Consider the following 25,693-nt stretch of genomic DNA (forward strand, 5'->3'; position numbering starts at 1 on the left):
AATTTTTCTTTCAAGTGCTAGAAACACACGGGCCAGATTTTTCAATAGCCTTCACCAAGTTTTTCATCAGCCCAGGTTCAATGTGAAATGATGGTAGTGAAACATCAGATGACTGCATCCCGCGAAGCAGTGGTAGTAGGCACACCAATCACTATGCAGCGTGCATAATGAAATATGCAGATGGATCAACTAGAGAATTATGATGAATGTTATTTTCTTCTGAAATGAAGATATCTCACTAAGGCTAATCTCTTTTGTTTTATGATTATCTGCTGTGGTTTTACTATCCCACATGTAGAGAAAAGAGCAGAATATGGTGAAGCCATTTCAAAGCGCAGCAAGAGGGATATTACTTTCAGATCGACACATAGTTTTTACTTATATAAGTCATATTTTATTGCAAAGAGAATGTCTTTATATAATGTTTTTAGATCTTTTTCATATCTACAACATGTATTAGGCCGGGATTACACTATAAAAGTTTAAAAATACGAAAAAGTCAACCAATGAGCTTATCGGTTGCATTTGCTCGAATGCAACCTATGAGTTTCATCGGTTGGATTTTTTAAGTTTTATAAGAGGGATTTAACCAAACTTTTATAGTGTAACACCGGCCTTACTACCTTTTTTTAGTTATCTCGTATCACTTCACACATACAAATATGCTGATTTTGAAATATATGATACCAAATAACAAAAAAACTAAACGTGATGGATGGCCATTTTTTACGGTCAGATCTCAAATCAGCACCAAAAAATTGATTAAGAACAGTTAAATTTTTCATGTTATATAAACCTTGTAGATCAATTTATTAATGGTATTAATTTTTGACTAGATAGAACAGTTCTTGAAAGTTTTTATGCGTAAGCTTTGCAAAAGCCTGACGAGGAAGGATACAAAAATTTACCGGCAAAAAAAAAAAGATAAAAAAACCGGAACAACGTGCAATTAAGAAACAAAAAAAAAAAAAATTCTCGTCTAAGAAAATGAACGAGAGACACGAGAGTAGTTAGGAATGAAGAGCAGCACTCTCTTGGTTTCAAAAATAGCTGCTTCTAACCTAGTTGAAGGTGGCGCGGGTTGTAGCGGGAAAAAAAATAAAAATAAATGAAATAAAAAATAAATATGGCGGCTGTAACTAAATATTGGACAAGCTCTAGACAGGCTTCCAAATATGGACGCGTCTGACGCTGTTTTTTTGGAGGGGGTGGGAAAAGAAGAGATCCCAGAGAGACAGACTCTTGTTCGCTCGGAATTTCTTGGCCGGATTCTTACTTGCTGGAATCATTTTGAGACGACGTGATCCAGTACCTGTTCGTTTATACTGGCATGTAAACAGTGCCACTCGTTTAGACTTGCGATCCATCATGGATCGGTACAGATATAGGTTACCCCACATGCACCTGCATATCTTCGACTGGTTTGGGTCATACCAAATAGCACATACGTTTCCGGTTATGCGTTCTAAAAAAATTACCACACACATTGAGAAAAAACAACTAAATCTATAGCCACAACAGGCAAATTACACTACTAGGAGGATGAAAAAAATTAAATAAAAGACAAGATTTAAAAATATATAAAATAATAACGAAATAATTGAAAAAATTCTCACACTAAATATTGATGTCTGTGGAACATAAAAATTGGGCTTGTGGAAAATTTTTTAGATCGCAGTCGCATATTCTCACGGTCTTGTATTATTTAAGTATCAGTTAATCTTCATTAATTTTTTTCCATCATTAATTTCTAGTTGAATAAAAATAATCCTTATTGGATTATTAATTCCTTGCACCTTATGAATTTCTATGAGCTCGAAGATATGGGAAGTATGAATTTTTCGAAAAAAATTCTAATTTTTATTCTATGCATCACAAAATATTGTTCACAATTTAAGGGAAATTTTTTTATTCCTTTATATTATATCGCCAATTGTGAATATATTTATTTAAAAAAAGAGTCATGTGGTTTACGATAATAACTAGTAATACAGTATGTATGTATGTATAAGATATATTGCGTATTCTCATTTCTTTATTCCCTTATAACAAGGGTCTTCAACGTATGGTCCGTGGGCCACATTTGCTCCTCAGAGCATTTTTGTCGTGCCCACCGATAATTTTCAGAAAATGGTTGAAAATATTACTTTATTCACTTTATTGTTTCATTTTGTTACATAAAATACAAAATGAGACAAAACAAATCAGCCAAGGTGTCTAGAGACCCATACTGTTGATACATTGCAAGTTTATAATGAATACGTATTAGTGAACAATATCAACAAACTAAGACGGAAAAAAGAAATTAAAAAAAAACGTGAAAGGGGGAGATTTAAAAAAGATTTATTCTGGAATTAATTAAAGAAATGATTTTGGAATTAATTAAAGAAATGATTTTGGAATTAACGAAAGAAATAATTCTGTAACAAATTGATGAAAATTCAGAGTTAACGAAAGAAACAATTTTAGAGTTTTCGAATCAAATAATTTCAAAATAAATGAAAAAAAACTTATAAATCAATGAGAGAAATAATTTCGTAATTTCTGACAGAAATTATTTCACAATCAATAAAAGAATAATTTCATAATTATTAAAATAAATTATTTTAAGATATGAGAAGGAAAATAATATCAGAATTATTGAAATAAATAATTACAGAATAATTCAAAGTGATTTCAGATTAAAATTAATCTCAGAATTAATTGAATGAGTAATTAATCAAAAAAAATTCGAAATAAGTGAAAAAAATTATTTCAGAACCGATAAAAATTGATAATTAATAAAAGAAAATATTTCAGAATGAATAAAAGTCTTATTTTTGTCCCTGTTTAACTCGGGACCCCATTCCCCCCCCCCCCCCATTCCTATTAAGATGGCACTAAATTGCATGAGTTTTAATTTGGCCAACCGCGTCTAAAAGGTTGAAGACACCTTCTTTATAATATAGTTTGATTCGTTTGTTTTTTTGTAAATTACTAATTACAGTGTATATTATTATTACTAATAATAGATATAATGGTACACATTATTAATAAATATTAATTATTTTTGTATAAGTTATCAATTAAATTATTTAATTATACATTTTATATTTAATATAGTTATTATTGTTTACTTTATAAATTTATGTTATGTATTTAATAAAGAAGCATATTTCAAGTCACGAATTTTAAATTAAAATAAGAAATCAAATATTCCGGTATTTATTTACACGATTCCACAAATTTTGGTCATTCTATAGAGTGTATGACATCGCTTGTAAATTTCTCTTTCTCATCATTAAAATTCATATTTTTTAACTAAACATTTAACGAAACTAGATAAGTTAAAAACAGATTATATTTGATATATTTTAAAAACACTAAATATCAGTTAAAGAAATAATTTATGCGGCTAAATTACCTTTTCAAAACTTTTTTACGAGATTTTAGCAAAACAAAAAAAATATGTGTGTTGAAGTCGACCATTAAATTATTAAGTCTTCAAAGCAAAATAGAATTGTTGTCACAGATTAAATAATCAAAAAACCTGGATACGGTTGTTTTTATGGCTTAACTTTTCAACTCGAGAAAGACAGAATGAGTGTGCTAAAATTACTGCGGAGAATCACAAGGCAAACTGCCAAAAGTTTTTTTTTGTCATCTTTTAAATTTCGCACGGATTTCTTTTTCCTTCATTTTCAGTGAAATCTTGATCTTATCTCCTAAGAAATCATCTTATCACGATGAATATGAACTTCTACAAATTAATGTTACAGTTATTAACTTTCATGCGTCACAACAAGAGCAGTAAATTAGCGCTTGAGGCACATATTCAGATACACTATATCGGGGCGGATTTTACCAGCGCGCGCCCTGGGCCCCGACTTTTGAAAGGCCTCGAAAAACCTCTACTTTGCACTTTGTCCAATTTAATGGGTCCAATATTTTCTTCTGCTTCCGGGGCATAAACCTACCTTAATCCACTTCTGCACTATATTGCCAAATGTCTGTGTCCTTTTTGGAGTTTAGAAGAATTTTCTTGAATTTCTAGAAAAATGTTGAGCAATAAATGTTTTCATGAAATAATGATATAATTTTTTTTTGTAAAAATTCTAATTTTCATAGCATGTTTTTTGTTTATAGCATGCGACGTTTTCAATCAATTTTCACTAAAGTTACAAAAACACGACGCTGTACATGAGACATACTGTATAGAAATTTAAAACGTGAAAAATTATTATTCAATTAGATATGAGTATTTTTAAAGGATTGTTAATTGCGCATGCGCAAAAAATATTAATTTTTATTTTTCAAAAGTCGATTGCCAGATAGTGCAATGTATGAATGCCAATATAGTGCAATGTATGAATGCCAATATAGTGCAATGTATGAATGCCAATATAGTGCAATGTATGAATGCCAATATAGTGCAATGTATGAATGCCAATATAGTGCAATGTATGAATGCCAATATAGTGCAATGTATGAATGCCAATATAGTGCAATGTATGAATGCCAATATAGTGCAATGTATGAATGCCAATATAGTGCAACTTATATGAAAATTCCAGTTGAATGTCATGAAAATTTAGAAAGATATATGCGATATTAAAAGCTGTAATTTCGAACTTGCAGAAAGTAACTGAATAATGAAAGATTTTCCATAAATTGATATACGATTATTTGCTGTTATTTCATTTTTAACTTCAGTTTGATCATTTTGACATCATACATGCGTGTTACGCGGAAACACTTCTCTTCAGACACGCGTGTACGCTCAATCGCATAATGCTATGGCTTATTCTCGAAATAATCATATAACAGCAAAAAAATAATCGTACACCAATTTGCTTGAAATCTCATTATTCAATTACTTTCAGCAAGTTTCGAAATTACAGCTCACGATATCGAGTATATTTTTGTGAATTTTTATTACATTCAGCTGAAATTTTCATATAATTTGCACTATTTATCTGGTAATCAAATTATGAAAAATTAAAATTTATATTTTTTGCGCATGTGCAATCAATAAGCATTTATTAAGAATACTCATATCTCATTCAATGATGATTTATCGCATTTTAAATTTTCATAAATATGTCTCATGTATAGCTTCACGTTTCCTGTTACATTTATGAAAATTGGTTGAAAACCTCGCATATTTTATAAGCAAAAAATGTGCGATGAAAATTGGAATTTTTATAGAAAAGATTTATATTTTCGCGAATATACGTGCTATTCTCACAAAAATTCACACAGATGTAGCACAAAGTTATTGCTCAAATATTTTTTTAAAGTTGCAAGTCATTCGCAGCTTTTTTTGATACAGGGTTTATCAAAAACTTTTTTTTCCCTATTTAATTCTTTGTCGGTCACCTAAATGCATTCGTGACAATTTTCACTGAAAATTTTGAATTCAAGCATAAGGTTGATATGACCAAAATTTCAGACACCGATTTGTCCATTATTTTTCTAGAAATTCTAAAAAATGGCTAAACTTCGAAAAGGACAGACTTTTGGCAATATAGTGTATATGTTACCGCTAAAGCTCGGAAGCCGTTAATGGGCACATTCGCTAGCTAATCTGCAGATTAACTGATTTGATACCTAGATAATCTGTAGAATAACTGATTTCTGCACTTTAGCGGTAACATAATACCAAAACCATTTTTTTCCACTTCATAATTAGAGAACACTTTTCGTGAATATAAGTAGGGCGGAGATTTAGATCCAAAGCTTTTGCAAATAATAAAAGCAAGAAAAATAGTTTTTATGTTCAATCATATACAGTAATACAGATAAATTAGTAAAAATTAGCAACTCATACTCGTACATAAGTAATTTCTTCAAATCTGACCCTCTACTTAGATCAAAAATGCTTTCTGGATATCAATTGGATATAACTGTGGGATGAGAAAAATCCTCTCTTTACAGCAGGGGTTCTTAACCTTTTGTGTTCCATGAGCCCATGCCAATTAGATAAAGTCTATGGACCCCCCGTGTCAATAAAATGAAGACCGCAGACCCCCTTTACCAATGTTCAGTATATCTATATAGCAACGTAAAAACAATTAATTTATGCACCCCCCAACTGTTTCCTTATCACGAACCCCATAAAAGCGCTGCAAGAACACCCAAGGAACGTGGACCCCTTGTTAAGAACTCTGCTCTGCAGTTTCACTTTCTCTTTGAGTTTTACACTAACGCAATATCCCATTCATAAAGCGGAAACGTGCACATATATTTCGCCTGTTATGCTAGAATTAAATTTTAATTTCGAGTTAAACATCAGTGTTTGTCCTGCATTCTATTTTTAAAAGAACACAATAAGAAAGAAATTCAGTTTATAACTGTAAATATTTATAGAAAGTGTCGAATTTGATTATACATTAAAAAAAAACGGAAAATACGAAACATAAAGTTTATTCAAAATCTACACTGCGTATTCAGGAAGCTTACTTTTTCATGAAAAACACAATAAACGGTTACAAAAATCTAAAATTTTAATACAAATACAAAAACCAAGGCCACAACAAGTAAATTATCTAGCACAGGTGACTCAAAAAAAATAAAAATAAATAAATAAACCAACCTGAAAACCGGAAGAAATAAATACAAAGAAATATTATTAAAAAATTTCTTTAATAAATATGGGGGTCCATATATACAATGTGAATGTAGCAACCAAAAATTAATAGATACCAACCACATTCCAAACTTTGATACCAATGCCATTATCCCAATCAGTTTAGCATTTTATTTATTGCTAATATCAGAAAAAGAAAATATCTTATTTTGTAATTATGTCTATTATATAATACGCAGGAGGTGAGAAGAAATGGATATTATAACATATTTTTAAATTATATGATGATTTGGTGGTAAAGTGTTATGTAGGCCTACTATTTCTCATTCTCCCGTGACAAGTGTTTTTCTTTGATTATAAGCATTTCCCCGTATTAAAATCGTATATTTCACAGATGATTCCTATTCACATTGACCTTTGCTTTGCTGTATTGAAGTCAGAAAAATAAATAGCATTTTTCGGATTATAAAGGGACAAATACATCCACCCTATTCGTAACCTCAATTGTGATTAATACCGTGACACCGAAATCATTGAACTCATTTCAGTATCAACATCACGTGACATCAGATTGTTTTTCATGTGATGCTCATTCAATCGAGGGAAAAAAAAAGTGAATTTATTTGTGCGTGAGAAAAGCATATTCAAGATTTTTGACGTGCATCACGAAAATCATTCTGGGAATACGGCATCAAGCCAGAAAAATAAACTTTCTGAGTGCTATACCGCTAAAAGTTCAGCATTTATGCTGTGATCAAGGACACGGTAACCCAGGTCAATAAGATACTCGCCTGGAAGTACCAAAGGATGTTTAGAAGTGTCGCGAGTTCGATACCCGGTTCGTCCTTGTCAGAAACTTCTCTAACACAGGGGTACAACAGAAACGGCGACATGACCACAGAAAAATATTACTACCGCAGGGAGCCCCGCTTCAAGAGGTTAGTGCACCAACCTCTCAATTAATATAAAAAATGGCTGCCGTTCGGAACCGGCAATTAATTGTAGATCCCCGTCTAATCGGCCCTCGTGTGCAGAAAATTATCAAATTACTGTGATTATTTTTAATTGGGTTGCTGTATTTCAGTAATCTATGACATCCATATTTGTTATGGGCATCTATTTTTCAGTCACCTAGTTGAGCATTTTGCCTTTTGTGGCATTGTATTTGTATTGGTTATATAACTGAATTTGAATATGAGAATAATCAATAATTCATGTGGTTACATGCAAAAAAATGCCTCAATCTTCTCGAGTCTTACATCATTGTGAATTTTATCGTTTACAGAGTGACAAAGGAGGATAAATTAAAATAATGTAATGAGTACAAGAGTAATTCAATTAAATTAAAAACTAATTTTACTGTATATCAAAATATTTTCTCGTGAAATAACTGAAAACTAACATAACAATTATTTGTTACAGCTTTCCTTTTCCATCAAGAGCACAAAAATAAAAATTCATCAGTATTTAATTAATGTGACTAAGACCACAATTATTTTTCATCAACAGGCATCACTAATAATTTGTCCTTTCTCTTGTTCTCTTTTTATATACAACTGTTGTTTCTTCATATTTTCCAGTTCAAACTTGATGTCATTCATTTCTTGAAAGTTCATATTCATAAACCCCTATTCATTAGAACATGAAAAAAACTCATTTCCATTGAGAACTTTCTTAGAAACGGTGATGAATCAGGGTAATTTTTTTGGCAAATATTTGATAGTTTTGTCAAAGTATTTCGACAGTCAACATTTTACGTGAAATACATGCATATAATGAGTTCTGATTAGCCAAACAAGGGATTTCTGAGAAATTTATATTAAAGATATGTAAAATATTGCACATTGACAGATCAAAACGATGCTAATTTTACATCTGTTGTAATCTAAATTTATCCCCCCCCATTAATTTGTTTTTTTAATTAATTTGATAACGCAATCAGAGTGGAAATAGCTAACACGTGTATTTATGATCATTGAAAGATTTTGAATTTAAATTCCAGTAATTTCATTTAATCAGTAGATTCCCGTTTGATTAGAAGATAAGGTCATTTTACTATCAAATCATGCAAAGGGTAGAACAGGGAAAACGTACGTGATTGGAAATGATTTCAAGACCGTTCCAAAATGAAATGGAAGTTCGCAGTTTTACCTATAATCTTCAGCAGTGATATAAAAAATATATACGTTTTTTTACTCATTCGCAATAAAACGATTATCATCAACTGAAATTGTCGGCCTTTGAATTTTCAAAACAGTGATAACGGGTATCCACTGTATAAAACACTGCATTTCACTTCAATCAGATCTCGGTCAAGGTATCTGTATGTCACGATGAACATTTATGTGTATTTTATGAGCATGATTCGTCTCGTCATCGTTAAACGATGAGTACAAGGCGATGGGAAAAAAATTCCACGAACCCTCATGTTCGTTTGCGGAACCTTTTGTGATGGAATCTTTCTCACGTGGAATTTTTTGTATTTGAATCAAACAAAATAGGATTTCGATCGCAAGAAATTTCAGAGAATGAATATTTGAAAAAATTTTATCAAGATGTTTTCTAATCTCCCCTCCAGATTATTACGAAATTCGTTGACTTGATGACTCAGTGATCGTTGTTAGAACTCTGAAGCAATTATTTTAAGGAACACGTATAAGTATTCATCAGTTTCGTTTTTTTTTTTTTTTTGTAAATATTTTCAGCGAATTGTAGCTCATCTTACTCAAGAAGTAACTTTGAAATCGATAGTGGTTTCAGCGGATTAAAAAATAATTAATAATCCTCCAGAAAATCAATTTTTGACTCGATTTTTTTTCCCGAATGTGTGAGATTCGAAATTCAATTTAGAATTTTTTTTAAACAAATTTATTTTTCTAAAATCACGTTTTTTAGGGAAAATTGTCTCTATGCGCCGCCTGGCAATCGAGTGGTTAAGTGGTTAGCGTGCAAGCCATTGGTTGCGCAGGTCTGGATTTGAATCCCGATTCAGGCATGGATGTCTTCTTGCACTATCAAGTTCCCTGGGCAGATTATGTGTTACGGCAAATGTGGTATAAATCGGTTATTGTATACATAATAACAATTTATTTTGCACACTTACCAATCGACTTAGTAAGTTTGGTAAATTTATCACTTTTACCGGCGAATTTGCAACCCAAGCATCGTTGGTAAATTTGATAAATACTGAAAAAATTATCACGTTCACCGGTGGTTATGCATAATAGCCAGGTGTTGTTGGTGAATTTGATAAATACTTGAAATTTATCGCCTTTATCTGTGATTGTTTATGAATAATACCCTAGTGTAATTGGTGAATTTGATAAATATATAAAAAATTCCAAATGAGTCAATATGTGTGATGAATATAGTCGGACCCCGATACAATGATAACAAATTTTATTATCGTACCCGACCCGATATAATGATAACAAATTTTATTATCGTACCCGACCCGATATAATGATGCAATGCATGTACAAATTATGATGCACAGTATATCATGTAGTACGATTTATCATGTTTACCAACGACGCGAGACTTGCGTAAATATGCATAATCCCCGGTAAAAGTGGTAATTTTTTAGTACTCATTAAATTTACCAACGACTTTGGGTACTAGGCATAATCGCCGGTAGAAGTGATTTATTTTTAGAAATTCATCAAACTTCCTAAAATGCTCGGTTACATTGGCGTACGCAAGGGGGGGGGGATTCTAACCCCCCCAAGCCGAGATTATAGTGTTATTTTGCAGAAAAAACATAACCCCCCACCCCTTGAGAAAATTCTGCGAATGCCTATGCTCGGTTATTATGCATAATAACCGGATTTATTATATTCATCGTAACACATGGGGAATGTATACGTGAGGATCCGGTTATTATAAACATAGGTGAGTTCAGAAAATAAACAGGAAAAATTTCCCTCCTGAATTTTTCGGTTGACATCATAAAACGAAAAGATCATAAGGGAAAATAAACAATTATGACAATCTGAATACGGCTAGAGAGAGAGAGAGAGCAAAAAGGTTAATCAAAAATTGATTGCAGGAACATATCACTGATGTATCATCGTACCCATGGCTAAAAAAGCGTCACGTACGCCACTCTTTCACGCATCAAACCAATTAAGATTCGGGAGAGACGGCGTCAGAGTCGTCTATCAAAGTGTCTGTTGCATCCAGAGAAAGACATTTTTCTTTATTTCTTTCGACCAAGGACAAGAGACTCGAAATCTATCCTCCAATAAAGTCAGCCGAGCGATTGTTGTTGACAAAACTCTTCTCTGTGATGGTTTGTAGATTTGTTACAATGTAAATTTTTCACGTGTGAAGACAGTGTGACACATGCACAACCGGAAACGAAGCACAGAGTTAGTTTCCTCTCTTCATCATTAAACTTCCGCGTTCACACAAACATAACAAGTTCTTCCTATACAAACGTAATATTCAATCATTACATGATAGCCATAACATCTCGAGCTCGTACCTCATTTTTGAACGTTTGATTGATCGCTGATAGATTGATCTGTCTTTAGAAATTTAAGGATGTAAAAAGAAAAGAAATTTTTTTAAACTAATTTTGTACGTTTTTTTTGAGCATGAAATTTTGAAAGAAATATTTCAACAGATATCTCTCAAAATCTGATATTGAATCTGAAATATTATTATTTCTCTTCACACGAAGAAATGCATATGTTTATTGCACACAGGATCTCCTTTTTTTTGAACGTATCAATTGTGAAACGTGTCAACTGAGAATTCAGGACCCTCGGAGGTAATGGTTATTAAAATATAAATATTAACCTTTTATACCGAAACCCTGCCCTCAAAAACCGTATTACACAGTTGTTGCACAGTCTCTCCTGAGGCCAACAAAAAAACTTCCACTTTTCTAAGTGCAATATCCACTGAAATATTTGAATTAAAAAATCGGAGAAAAGTCGATCAGCAAAAAACTAACGTACAACACTTCTTAACTTCGTCTAGGCCGTTCTTTTCCAACTTTTCTCCGATTTTTGAAATCAAATATATCAGTGAATTTTGCACTTAGAAAAGTGGAATATTTTTTTTTTGGCCTCAGGAAAGACACTGCAGCAACTTTGCAATTGGGTTTTTGAGGACAAGGTATCTGTATAAAAAGTTAACATTTTAATTTTGATAACTATACAACCCTTTGCAATCAATGACGTATCTACATGTTATTTGGATACTTTTTCTATCTGGAAGTATGCCTCTAGGATCAACGGTTCGCCAGTAAAATGTGGCAAGGGAAATTATAGAATCACCACAAATTATAGAATCGTTGGGGCTCAGGCTCATGCAGTGCTGTTTTGAAGCATAGGCCAACCCAGGCACCGTCCGGGGGACTTCAAGTGCAGAAGGAGCCTCGTGAAAATGAGATTTGGTAGTAATTTTCTAAAGTAAAAACATGGCCTCAGGAAATATGGGGCCCCCTCAGAAAAATCACTTTGCCCGGGAGTCCAAGGTGCTCTTAAGATAGCCTTAGGCTCATGGGCCAAATACAAGTTAACGCCTATGAACAATTGTGAAATTAACAACGGATAAATATTACGCTTTTTTAATTAATATGCAGAACCCCTAGGCAAGTTTTCAAAATTGAAACAATTACAAATGAAATCGAAAATATCCGGTCACTTCGTTGTTTTTAGAATTGCCGATAAAGTATAACATACCGCAGGATATCTTTGCAAATAAATCAACTGAATGCTAAAAGTTAGGCTGTTCAACTGTGTTGCTTACGTGCTTTGCCCTTTCAGGGAAAGTATTATTTGGAATTCGGTGTATTGTTAGTTGAATACTTACCCCAGGGCCGTCATTTCAACTTTTTCCGGGGGGGGGGGGGGGCAAACAACATGTACTCAATGTAGGTATATATATATATATATATATATATACCATTTTAGTACCATTTTTAGCGTATTTTCAAAAGCCAGGGGGGACCTCCAAATGACGGGCCTGACACTTCCCACACCGATATCATCAGGGCCTTAACCGTAAGTAGGCAGGTGCAACAGGTGCACCCGCACAGGGCCCACTTGGAAGGGGGCCCAAAAATGGGACAAAAAGGGGCCTAAATTCAAATTCTTGCACAATAATGGCTAGCTACGGCCCTGAATATCATAGAGGTCTTAATTCAGGTTTGCACACTTACTGTTATAAAACTGGAACTCATTAAGTTCGGACTTGATTAAAAATATTGTGGTTAATATCCTATACAATTTTATGGGGCGCACCGGTTGAAAAACGCTGGCGTAGCCACTTCGCATTCATATGCGTGCTATTCTCACACTAAATCAAATACGAAAAATTATTCTTTGAACAGGTTTTTCTCGTCTCCACGTATAAATCATTAAATATGATAGGCATCGTTATTTTTTACCTGCCCCGGGTACGAAGCGCAATTAGTTCGTTAATTTATTAATTGCTATTGTTGCGTTAATTGTTAGAACAGGAGCGGAAAGAAAAAGAGAGAAGTCGGGTGCCGGCCATTAAACAAGGCTTTTCTCGGCATTATCCCACGCCCACGTGTTGTTTTCTTCGATTTGCATGTCTAATTTAACAAAATTAGCAAACAAAACACTCTCGTTCTATTCTCCCGAAAGCCAGGGCGTTGTTCTCACTGTAGAAAAACCCTTAATTTACGACGCTACTTGTTGGGAAAAAATAGCAACCACAACAACAATAATAATAATGATGATAATGATGAGCGATGGCAATGGTCCCTCGAGGTGCGGTTAATATTTGCTAATAGTCCATCGGAAAAATGTTCATGACGACGAAAAAATTTTGGACGTGCTACAAGATTCTCTCTAAAATGTTCCTGATGGAATATTTCTCTTGGGCGTGTATTTCCTCAACCAGCAAATAAAGGTCATAATTTTACATCTTACATAATTATTTATACTTGAAATTCTTCTATCTAAGGCTTTATTCTGTAAGAATAACTACACGACAGACCATACATGATGCATAAGAATCACTTGATGCCAGAATACGGAACTAGTATTTTGAAGGAAGAATACCCAGTCTCGCTTATTAATGATAAAATTACTTACGGGTAATGTTTTCATTTGGGTATTCTTGTCATATTCCAAAGAATAGAACAGACTAATATCATTTTCTTCTGCAAGTTATCGTTATCAGGCTGCAGGTCTATGTGCCTAGAAGGGTTTTCTTTCACTTCCATTGTTGTCAAACATTTCTGCGCTTAATGTCAAAATTGGTCCGAAATATTCGCTGCGATCCATGTACGTGTGAAACTGCTTTTTTCCATATCCTTTCTATAGTGAAGACAAATGTGTGAGTATGGCAAAAAAAACCTTTTCCGTTCAGTTCTTGATTAGTTTCTTTCAGTTGACCAGATTCAGTCTCGCCACAGAGAGCAACAGGCCTACGACTGTAACATCCTCAAACATTACACTTCACTCATAGTTCGAAAAATACGTGGCAGATGGCAGCACTATAATAAGCATTACACAGAAAGAAACTTCACGTTAGGCTCACAACACGGACACACACATCCCCACATGTACCAATTCGTTAGACGTTCCGCAGAGGAATATGGACGAGGTACATGTGTGGTTTAGTAGTTGACCAGATTCAAATTTATTTTTCCAAGAGATTTTCTCAAGGGAATGTATGGAACGTACCGTACCTTATGAAAAGTACCATGATTAGTAATTCACATTAAACTGTTCCATTCTAACGGCTCAAAATGGCTTAATAAAAAAAAATGCAGCATTTTAGCTTAAAGGTAAAAAAGAAGTCCCATTTTAAAATAGAATAAAAAAAAAATGGAGCGATTTTGAACATTTTGCAACCAATTATGTGTCCAATTATTGTCCCGTTTTACCAACACTCGTTTACCATACATCCCGTTCGACCAAACGATATGTATGCTCACTGTACTTGCAAATGAGACTTTTTCTGATATAGTCATCACACATTCGGTTGTTATTATCAGAAACCCCGAGTCCCTATGTGATCGCAATAAGCGGCATGGACATTGCATGGACATATGCATTTCATTTTGCCAAAAAAATAACTATGAAAAAAAATGAATAACTAGTTTTTTTTGTTATAAAAGTTAGTACTTATTTTGAAAATATATTCTGGCACAAACCAATCTGTGTATTAAAGAATCAAATCTCACTCCAAAAGTATAATTTAGAATATTTTTTATATTCATGAGCCAATTTTAGTGGTATTATGTAGATTGAATGTTTAACTTATGGAGGAGATTTGATTTCGTAAGTTATAGATTACATTTTTCAAATTGTTCTTAACAGTAGTTAATGTTCCAGGATCTAATGTTCTGATTGCTGCGCAGGTATTATGTATGAGCTGCTCAAACGTACGCGGCTTATTCACGTACCCACGATACTTTCATTGGAAGAAATAGGTGGCTGCATCATCGGATGAACATTTTTCGCAAATTAATCTGAAAGTTTCTTGAATTTTATCCGTTTGCCACAGGAGTCTCATTATCATTGTGGCCCTGGCTATTTTAAGAGTTATCTAATACCCTTGAAATTTCATTTCAGGATGATTTTTTATTCCTGAACACACATTAAAAATATTGTCATATTTCGATACCTTTCACGGGTGATTTTAATTCCTCATCGCTATGATCAGAGTTATAATATGCAGTTGCAATAAAGTAAATTGAACTATTATTAACAAAAAAAAAATTATACATGTATATATACGAGGAATGATGGCTTGAATTTTTGTCCACTTCGCTGTAGCAATGTAGTTTGTACATTGTTTGTTTTCTCTGTAGCAAAGAGGAGTCCTCTGAAGAGAGGAAAAACTCTTCAACGAAATTTGGAGGAGTAAAATTGAATTTCGATGCATGAATCACGCATTTAGATACGTATTGGTGAACACTGCTCTGTAGTTTCAAAAGATTTTAACTTATACAATAAAGAATCGGAAAAATAAAAAGTTAATTTTCGAAACTGAGTAGGAGTTCATTTAAATATGTTTAATTTAAAATAGACCTATAGACCTTTTTATTTGCTTCGAAACGAAGCCAGCAAGTAGCGTATGCAAGATTTCAAGGGTAAGGGGAATTCAACATTTTTTTCTCTTTCTAAAGAAAGAGTGGTTTCGTTTTTTACAGAAAAAACATTATAATCTCGTAATTGCTTGCACTAATGAAGCCAGCTCTATTTTCAAACAGATTCCATATATATTGTGCTTCCAAAGTAGAATTCAAAGTAGATTTTGAGTGAAAATATTCGGTGACTTCTTAATAAACTGGTTATTGAATTGACTTTTGTAAATTGATTGCCGTCATTCTTAAATTTATTTCTACGGTGACACAAAAAGTCATTGCTTGATTGAGTTACTTTAAGATATCTCTTTGACTCATGATGTGACTACTTTTAACCACTTGCATTAGTAATCAGGGTATTTAGGGTTCATCAAAGTTTACAGTTTAAACCGATCTGAAACCGCTCACTGAAGAGTTCAACATTTTCTCAAGAGAATATTAATCGTTCAAATACTTGGAACCAGAATTGCTAAGCTAGAGGTTGCTGCATTGATTATTTTACAACCAGGTGACATTCTACTTTATTAGGAGCAAAATTCGTGACATCTATATGTGGATGATTCTCTGTTCCTTCGAAAAATAAAGTTGGACTTCTCTAAAGTTCTAAAGTTGGTGGCCCCCTTTATATATCTTTCAAAAGAATGATCTCATTTATGTCTACACCATTGCAAGCAAAACATATATTATTCACGAGAAACTATAAATAGCTTTCCCCCTCTTACGCTCATTTCGAACGTAACACAATTGTATTGTTGCATTGGGTTCTAGGTGACGTTAATTCCAGAAACGGCCAAAATCGAATCGCACTTTGGCTTCGCCAATGAAAAATACCTTCTTCACGATTGAATGGTGATGATTTGACGATTTTCACGATCAGGCTTATCTCAAATGTGTCGCGTGATTCTCGCGAATTAATGTTTGTTTAGTCGGCGTTCTGTTTTGCAGGAGAAAGAAGTGCATCCTCGATTCCACTCACCCTTGGAAGAGCGATTTCTGTTCCGAAAAGAAAAAACAGGTGAACTAACACACTCTCCAAGGAGGCCGACATGATTACTCAAGATGACTAACCACTTACTTAGTCACCAGTTATAGGAGTAAAAAAAAACAAGACTACTGTAGTATGCGAATGGGGAAAAAAATCTTAATATGTTTTTAAATCACGTTTAATTTTTTATGTTTTCTGACAGTCATAACGTATTTAGTAAATAGATCGGTGGTTTCCCAAGAGTAGAAGGAGTCATTTTATTTCTTATGAAATGCACCTTGTGGATTTCTCTAAAGAAGGAACCAGAGGAAAAAACGTCACCAAATTATAGTGGGCCGTGCGCCTGCTTTGGTGCTGCTGCAGATTTACATTCAGAGTTCGATCGTAAATCTTTCTACCTATAAATAGTTGGTTTAACCGGGGGAATCCCCCTGAAAATTGGGGCCCCCACTGCCCAGTTGCCCATGCGTAGTTACGGCCTTGATAGCATGCATTTCACAACATGAGTAAACAATTTTCTGCAAAAGGAGTTCAATTCAAAAAATTACCGGTGGGGGCAAACATGGTGTTGTGAAAGATAACCAGCAACGTAATGGTGCGTGGAAATGCCAATGAAACAACTTTCACAAACAACGGAGTGTGAATATAGTTACTGTAGTTTGGGAAATATGTTTATTCGTTACAGGTTCACTATTCGCAGGTTTTCACTATAACGCAATAAATTTGCATACGCAGGGCTCCATTTGCCTCTATCGGCCATTGGTGAACTTTTTATTTCCCGAGTGAAAATTTTATCGTATGGTAGACCACCCAAGTTTGGTGTGATTTTTTTTCCCCACTGGTTCCCTCCCCAGGGTGCTCTGAATAGAGATAATTGAATTAGAACTATTCGAGTAATAGATAGAGAAAGACATTTTCTACTTTGTTAATATAATATATATACGGAAAACTTGCTGTGTGAAGAGACATTGATATTTAGGAAAGGAAAATTAATCTCTGCTCTCACGGGGAATCGAGCTATTCAGCATATACAGGGTTCATAGCAAACAGGGAGTGTGGCATTTTACTGGTGAACAGTTGATCCTAGAGGCATACTTTCAATTAGAAAAAGTTGTCGAACAACGTGTAGTACTCAGATATGTCATTCATGTGTCAAGGGGTTGTATAGTTATTAAAATAAGGAAATTAACTGTTCATACAGTCCCGCGTTCCCCAAAACCCAATTAGATAGTCGTTGCCCTGTCTCTCCTAATGCCAACAAAAAAAAAATTACACGTTTCTAAGTGTAATATTCACTGAGATATTCGAATTCGAAAAACGAAGAGAATTTGGGGGGAAAAAACAGTATTAAATGCGAGTAAAACGGTTTTTTTCACGTTTAGAACCGTTTTTTTTTTTTTTTAATTTCTTCCATTTTTCGAATTCAAATATCTCAGTGAATATTTCACTTAGAAACATGGAATATTTTTGTTGGCATCAGGAGAGACAGGACAACAACTGTGTAACTGGGTTTTGGCGAACGCGAGGACTGTATAAAAACTTAACATTTTCATTATGATCACTATACAACCCCTTGAAACATGAATGATATATCTGAGTACTACACGTTATTTGGAAACTTTCTCTAGTTGGAAGTATGCCTCTAGGATCAACGGTTCGCCAGTAAAATGTTATACCCCCTGTTTGTGCTATGCACAACTATATATACGTTCCAAGGAGGGAATATTGTACCTGCTTTCATAGCTTAGAGGTGGAACACTCGTCCAGCATATGAGAGACCAGGGCTCGAGTCCCAGTGAAGGCAGCGATGAGTTTTCTTTTCTTAAACATCAATATCTCTTCGCACAGCCAGTTTCCGAAAATATTGTATTCGAGTAATGCTTGAAAATTTCACGATTTTTATACCGATTTGTAAATTGCATTTGTCAAAAATATAAACTTATGCAAAAACAAGTTTAATGAAGTTAAACTCACTGAAATGTTCTTAAAAATAGTTTTTTTCATGGAATTACGAATAGATTTGACCGCGGAGAAAAATTAGGGTATTCACTACTTTTTTATTTTATTCCATGTTGATTGTATGATAACAAACGCAGTGTGTATTTCAAATGCTTTTTTTACGTAATAAGATTTGAGGAAAAGTCCGATGAGATTACAAGGAGAGGTTGAAGGTCAAGTTGTGAGACTTTTTTCTTTTGCTCTATCAAAGGCATTACAAACGGCATGTTTACATAACTAAGTGGTTATGACTCCGGCAGAAAATGATAAGCTTCCAACTTTTTCACTGTACAATTTTTTTTTCTTCCTCATTTTCTGTCGTCATTTCCGTTCTAAAGTAAATTTTTTGACAACTTTTGCCAAACTGAAATGGCCTTCAATTTCGCTTAAAAATGTCTTTTCCAAAGTCAAATAATGCGTTTTCTCTTTTCCTTATACGGAAGTGCAAAGTCAATATTTTGAATGTTCATTTCATTTTATTTCACTTTCACTTGGATTTTCAAGGTTACCATTAGAAGCCTCGGGCAAGGAATCAGTTTAAAAAGATAGATCAGTTAGAACTATTTTCTACTTGGAAAATGTCTTCTCTTTATAGCAGTTATATTTATCAGAATTGCACAAAATGCCGTTGAAATATTTTGGTATCAGTTAATGATGATCGGCTAATGAGTAATTAAACTGAAGGAGCGAGAAACTGAATTGCTTTTATAATTTATGTTTATCGTGGCACGATTTCACTCTTTTTTATTAATTTGATGACTCAATTGATAAATAATAATAGAAATATGTATAGTTTCGAAATTTGTCATGCATTCTGAAATTTAGACGGTTAACATTAGAATTTCAGTGGAGGCAGAAACCTAACGCAGTTGTCTGAATACATATGGCAACGCTTCAAATAGACATAATTTTTCAACGGTGAAATTCCGCAAAGACATGTGTACGAGATGCATGTACGGTTGAGTAGTAGTAAGCACATGCCAAGTTAGTACATACTGATGAAATAAAATCAAAAAACTTAATTTTTTACTTTTCCCTCGATGTGACGTAATCTTTATTCAACGCAAAGAAATTATCATTATGAAAGCGATGGGCTTAGAATGTAACATGGAAGAGTAAATTATCCTTTGCCTTTTTCGTTTGTTCTCAGAAGGAACAAACGAAAAAGGATTTTTTTCTTCGGTTTCTTCCGAGATTATAATCATAAGTGTAAGCAAGATTTTCTCAAGGGGAAGGGTAGGGTTCGATTTTTACTGAAAAAAAAAAATCTCCGCGCTCAAGTGGGAGGGACTCCCCCTTGCATATGCCAGTGAGTATTTATAGTATCAGAAGAAAATTTTCACTCAAGTATTAAATATGTTCAGTCGTAAGTTTAATAAGATTATCTTTTTCTATTGTTTATTTAACGGAATACTCTTCGGTACACAAAACATTATTGAAAAATATGATTGGAAGTAATTTACAGTTTGTAAATTTCAGATCAAATATTTATGGAACGTTACACATTTTTCATTCATATATGAAAATCATATTTTCCAATATATAAATGTTTCATTCATTTATAAACCTCCCGGTGGCGAAACTTTGATTTAAGGAATCTCATACCTTTTAACATGGTGGAAAAATATGCTCTGATAGAAATATTATTAGAAATACTGTTAAAACATTGATTTATTTCAAATTTTTCATACATATTCTTGATTGTATGTGCTATCCTATGCTGGCATTAAATTTTGAATAATTTATATATTTATAATTTTTTGTAAATTTTCAAAAAAAAACCATTAAAAACAGTTTGCACGCATGACAATCCGTGGCATTAATGTAACTGAATTAAAATTCATTCAAAATATAAAGGATGTCCTGTTCAGTTCATGAAGTTTGAAATTTCATCGAATCAATCTTATTTAAAATTAAATTTTAATACTTAAATTTTAAATTTCAAAAAATTTCAAAAATGAAATCTCAAACTTTCAATTTCAAACTTCATGAACTGAACAGCACATCCTTTATATTTTGAATCAATTTTAATTCAGTTACATTAATGCCATGCTATTTTATCATGCGCACAAGCTGTCTTTAATGCTTTTTTTTGAAAATTTGCAAAAAATTAAGTATCAGAGACATATGAAACTTTATACTGACATAAGATAATACATGCAATCAAAAATATGTGTAAAATTTTCGAAATAAATCAATGGTTAAACAGTACTTTCAATGATATTTCTACTAAAGAATAGTTTTTCCCATGGTGAAAGGTATGAGACCCCTTACAAGAAGGAGAGATAAGGCTTTCAGGTTTTGCACGAAAGGAAGAAAACCATAGACACTATAACAGAAAGGAATAAACTATATCACATAATAAAATTAAAATTAAATGCAATTGAACTGAGATGGATTCAATCTCACTTACCCGTTGCACAGACAGAGGGGTGCTGAAATCCTTGCCCCCTTGGAGACGGAATCCCCACGAAGTATTATCACCTCTGGACAATTTGACAGTTATGACTTGCGACGTCATTTTTCGAACGAAAAATTATCGAATTGGAAATAAATTATAAAATTTCTTTTTTTTTTAATCCTCTCGGTCGATATTCGTCGTAAAATTTCAGTCTAAAAATGGTTATAGAAAGTGTAAGGAACAGTAGTCGGAAATAGAAAGAGAGTGAGAGGAAGATGAGAGTGAGATTATGGATGAGAGAAGCAGCACAGGTCTCTGTGTGTCTCTCTCTCTACCCACGGAAATATATGAACAAATAAAATAGAAAACTTCACAAGATTGAGATGAGGGAGAGGAAAATAGTCGTCTCAACAACACACACTCCCTCGCCAAGAACCAACTCCCTCGCGTTAAACCGGCGACTCAGCAATGACTGAATGGAGAGTTTCTCATCCAACCAAGAAGACGACGACGTCTATCTCCGAGTGGGATGCAATGCACGATGATGATAAAAATATTTCTTTTCCTCTCCCCCTCGTTTTATGCAGAAAAAAGGCTAAATTCCCTCTTTTTTTTGGTTTGTTTTCCCCCTCACAGCAGCTGAAGTTTCATATATTCATTACTGGGTGGAGGGGGGGAGGGAGAGAGAGAACACGTGCCACGCGCGCCGCTGTTTCATCCGGATTTTTTGTTGATCCGCGTGTGTGTGTTGCGGAAATATTTTTACTACGAGAGAGATGACGTGTGATGACGACGACGACAAAACGCTTACTAATACTACAATGAAAAATGATTCATTGTTTTATTGGAAAAAATCTTCTCCGATCAGTTATGCGTGCATCTAGTCCGTTTCCTTATATGTCTGTTTGTCTTTCTCTTGAGGTTAGATGTTTATTCAGAGAGAAAGGAAAGAACACAAGGCATGGACACGCGTTTTCCGGAAATAACGTACAACCGTACGATTCCCATGTATTTAAGAAAAGATCACATGACTTCTGTGCTTTCGACACAGATTTCAGTTGAAGAAACCACGAGTACATTGCAGGGGGCAGCATAGTAAAGTTCCTTTATTCTGGAATAGCACGCGACCCGTTGGTCCTAGAAGCATACTTTCAATCGGAAATCGTACCCAAATAACGTGTAGACGCGTTAGAATAATGCAATCTTTGTTAGGTCACCCTGTCTAAAAAACCCAATTAGAAAGTTTTTCCTGTCTCTCCTAGGCCCAAAAACAAAATCTATGGATTTGAGTGCAATATTCGCTGAGATATTTGAATTCGAAAAGTGCTGAAAATGGGAAAAAGAACAGCATATGAAGTGAGCAATTAGCTTTCCCATCAGTTTTTAAAGTTCTTTCCTCCGTTTTCAGTGATTTTCGAATTTAAATTCTCAACGAATATTGTACTTTTTAAAAACGGAATTTTTTTGGTGGCTTCAGAAGAGACAGGACAACAACTTTCTTATTAGGTTTTTAGATCAGGGATAGCCAAATAAAAATTTAACTTTTTTTAATTTTGTGTGATAACTATGATAACTATAAAACCCCTTGCAATATGAATGACGTGTCTGAAGTTAACACATTATTTGGATACCTTTTCCAATTGGAAGTATGCCTCTAGGATCAACGGTTTGCGAATTATTCCAGAATACAGTGACTTCCTTATGCACCCTGTATATACGCGAGGATCGTTTTAAAAGAAAAAGCTGATTGGTTAATACAGAAAAAGAAAAATTAAGAAAATCAAAATTTTTATCATGCAGGGATTTCAACTGTATGCATATCCATCCACAGTCATAGCGTTTTAAAAAGTATGTTTGGTATCACCGAGCAAGTTTTTTCAAGGACCCCCCCCCCCCCCCCCCCCGTATAAAATCTTCCACAGATCTACCATTCCACACTTTCCAAAGTGTTTCGCAGTAAATTCGCGATGTGAGCGTCATTACAGTTTCCACGAAGTCCACATAAAGCACATCTTGTATTTCACAATCCACGAAAGCTCTTATTAACATATGATTCATTACTCGAGATTGGATCGGTTTGTTCTTTTTGCTTTAATAAATCTGATTACTGAATGTATGCTACTCAATTGTTGGGGGTGTTTTTTTCCCTCCTGCCTCTATCAATATTGTCACACAAAATTGTAATATATTGTTTAAAATAACCTATAAAACAGCCATTTCCCAAACCAAAGAACCAGTTGAATCCGTTTTTCCTACCACATTTCATCCAATTTCTTGTCTTTGTTTTTTTAACGACTAACTGTTTTCACATTTGAACGCCCTTCGTACATGTAAGAAGACACAATTATGTCAGAATTTAGCTATTTATTATTGATTGATAAATCCATTAAAAACCAATGAACTCTGAAGCAACTTCCAAAAGTTTCCGATTGATTTAGACCAATCTTTATAATGTGTACATTAATCATATTTACTCTAATTTATTTTCATTTTTATCACAAATTGAATCTCCGATGAGTTGTATTTAGGACATTTCTGGACAAATCGCAAAAGAATCTAGGCACCACAAAAATTTTTTAGACGCCAAAATTTTTTTTTTTACCCGAAGAATAAGGCCCAAAATAATGCTTCTTTTGGCTTTTTCAGGGCATAGTGACTCCTCTTTCGTGTTGGCAGATATACTGATATAAATTCTATACATTTTGTGCTGCTCTCAGCCTGCAATTTAGTTTACTACACAAAGAAAATTGTAGTCGGCAATACAAATTTTTTAGTCGCCACGGTGACCATGCGAACGGGGATTGTCCAGCCCTGATTTAGAACATAATTTTGTAATTCTGACTGGTTATGAACAGAGAAGCCGAGAAATAAATGGTTTTTTTTCAGCCTCTTTTTGATATTATTAAAAATAATTTTGTTCCTCCGTCATCGAAACAAATATATTATTACCATTCCAAAACATACAACTCTCTTAAGAAGGTCTTAGAGAGTGTCTCAAATGTCTCATCTCAAAATTTCCCGTCTCATTTGAAATCAAAATTCTTCATGCTGAAATTTCCAATGCCTCAATTACCTGGACCGCATGAAAGATAATTGTGCTCAACTCAGCGTGTCCTGTTTGGTGGTCACTCAAAGATATTATTCAACTCTTTTTTTTTTTCGTTTTCTCACTCCAGACAGCAAAGAAGTTGCCGCGAACTAATGCGTGGGAAAGGAAAAGAAAAGTCATGAATATCCGAAATATGGGGAAGAGATGCGTGTATTACATCTAAATGCCCAGCAGGAAACTTGCAGGTTAGAGAAATACGTATGATGCACCGTGATCAGACTACTTATTAGTTCGTAATATCCTCCAATGGTTACTTTCTACAGGTCGCTGATCATCGACTGACTGCTCAGAAAAGAAGACGATGACTTCGGAAAAGAAATCTCGAAATTTATTCATTCGTCACCGGAAAACATTCGCGAATTTTTCTTCTTTTTTTTCCGATAGATGCATTTATACAAGAAAAGAAATGGCCATCGGACCGAAGATGGGAAGCTTTCATATAATGGATCATCTTCTCTGAATGAATCTAGTAAACATGCACAATTAAAAATGCAGTGAAACCTCGCTTCAACGATACTACCATGAATCCCCCTACAACGATATTTTTCCGTCTTGTTTGGAAATGCGTATAGTCTAATATTAAAACTGCTGCCTCTTGATATAACGATATCCCTCTACAACATACATGCTCAACCCATGGCCCGCGGGCCAAATGTGGCCCTCGGAGTCATCTAAAGTGGCCCGTGACCTCAAACCTAATTTTGCAAAAATCAACTAGGCGGTGCATTGCAAGATCACTCAAATCACCCACGGTGCAGTTCCCCATTACTTGAATGGCCGATGGCTTATTCCAACATCACTTATTTGACCTCGCGACACAGTTTCAGAGCACTCATCTGGCACGCGGTATATTTTCAGATAGCTTGAATACAGTGCTGTCTTAACGCATGCGCCCAACCGGGTATGGCCCTGGGCTTCAAATGCAACTGGGGCCTCATGAAAATAGATCAGATTAACATTTTCGGGAGAAATTATGTAAACTGGTAGGGGCGTATTTCTAGTCTCAGTAGGGGCCTCAGAAAAATCGCTTGGCCCTGGGACCCCATGATGTTCTTAAGACGGCCCTGCTTGAATTACCCGCATTCTTTGATCACTTAAGTGACCTGCACCATATTTACAGATTACTTGAGTGCTCCACGGCACAGTTCCAGAGTACGTAAGTGATCCGCGGCACATTTAAAGAGGACTTGAGTGACTCATCACACAGTTCGTATCACTTGAAATGATCCACTGTACATATCCAGATCAATTAAACAACCCATGACCGCACATTCCACGATCACTTACGTGATCAGCGCATTACTAATAACTTTTAGCAGTAATTAACGAATTGCATTTAAAGCAAGGAATTGAAGTTTTTGGAAAACTTTAGTGACATCCCATATTTAAAATCGCAATTTCCTGCTATTTCCTCGATGGTGTATAATGAACCTAAGTATGAAGGTAAAATTTTATTTGTGAACCCATACAGAGAGATATTACCGCTATCACAATCACAACGGGAGAATAATTTTATTAAGTCTGCCTGCGGGCCACCATCGTCACGGACAACC

General features: G+C 34.3%; 1 protein-coding gene across 3 annotated transcripts in view; it reads right to left on the minus strand.

The window, feature by feature from the left end:
* Positions 1 to 21,727, minus strand: part of Zasp52 (Z band alternatively spliced PDZ-motif protein 52) — a 46,383-nt gene extending 24,656 nt beyond the window's left edge. The window contains exon 1 of one of the 3 annotated variants that reach the window (XM_089252712.1): positions 21,044 to 21,727. In XM_089252712.1, coding sequence (XP_089108838.1) covers positions 21,044 to 21,151 — 108 coding nt within the window. In that variant the 5' untranslated portion in view covers positions 21,152 to 21,727. The remainder of the gene's footprint in view (positions 1 to 21,043) is intronic. The other 2 variants (XM_089252711.1, XM_089252713.1) reach the window with 2 other exon arrangements.
* Between the last annotated feature and the right edge of the window lie 3,966 nt (positions 21,728 to 25,693).

This window comes from Pholcus phalangioides, unplaced genomic scaffold (assembly GCF_987345545.1).
Source record: "Pholcus phalangioides strain wild (caught in Gottingen) unplaced genomic scaffold, Ppha-v1.0 ptg000030l_1, whole genome shotgun sequence".
In the NCBI taxonomy this organism is placed as follows: Eukaryota; Metazoa; Arthropoda; class Arachnida; order Araneae; family Pholcidae; genus Pholcus; species Pholcus phalangioides.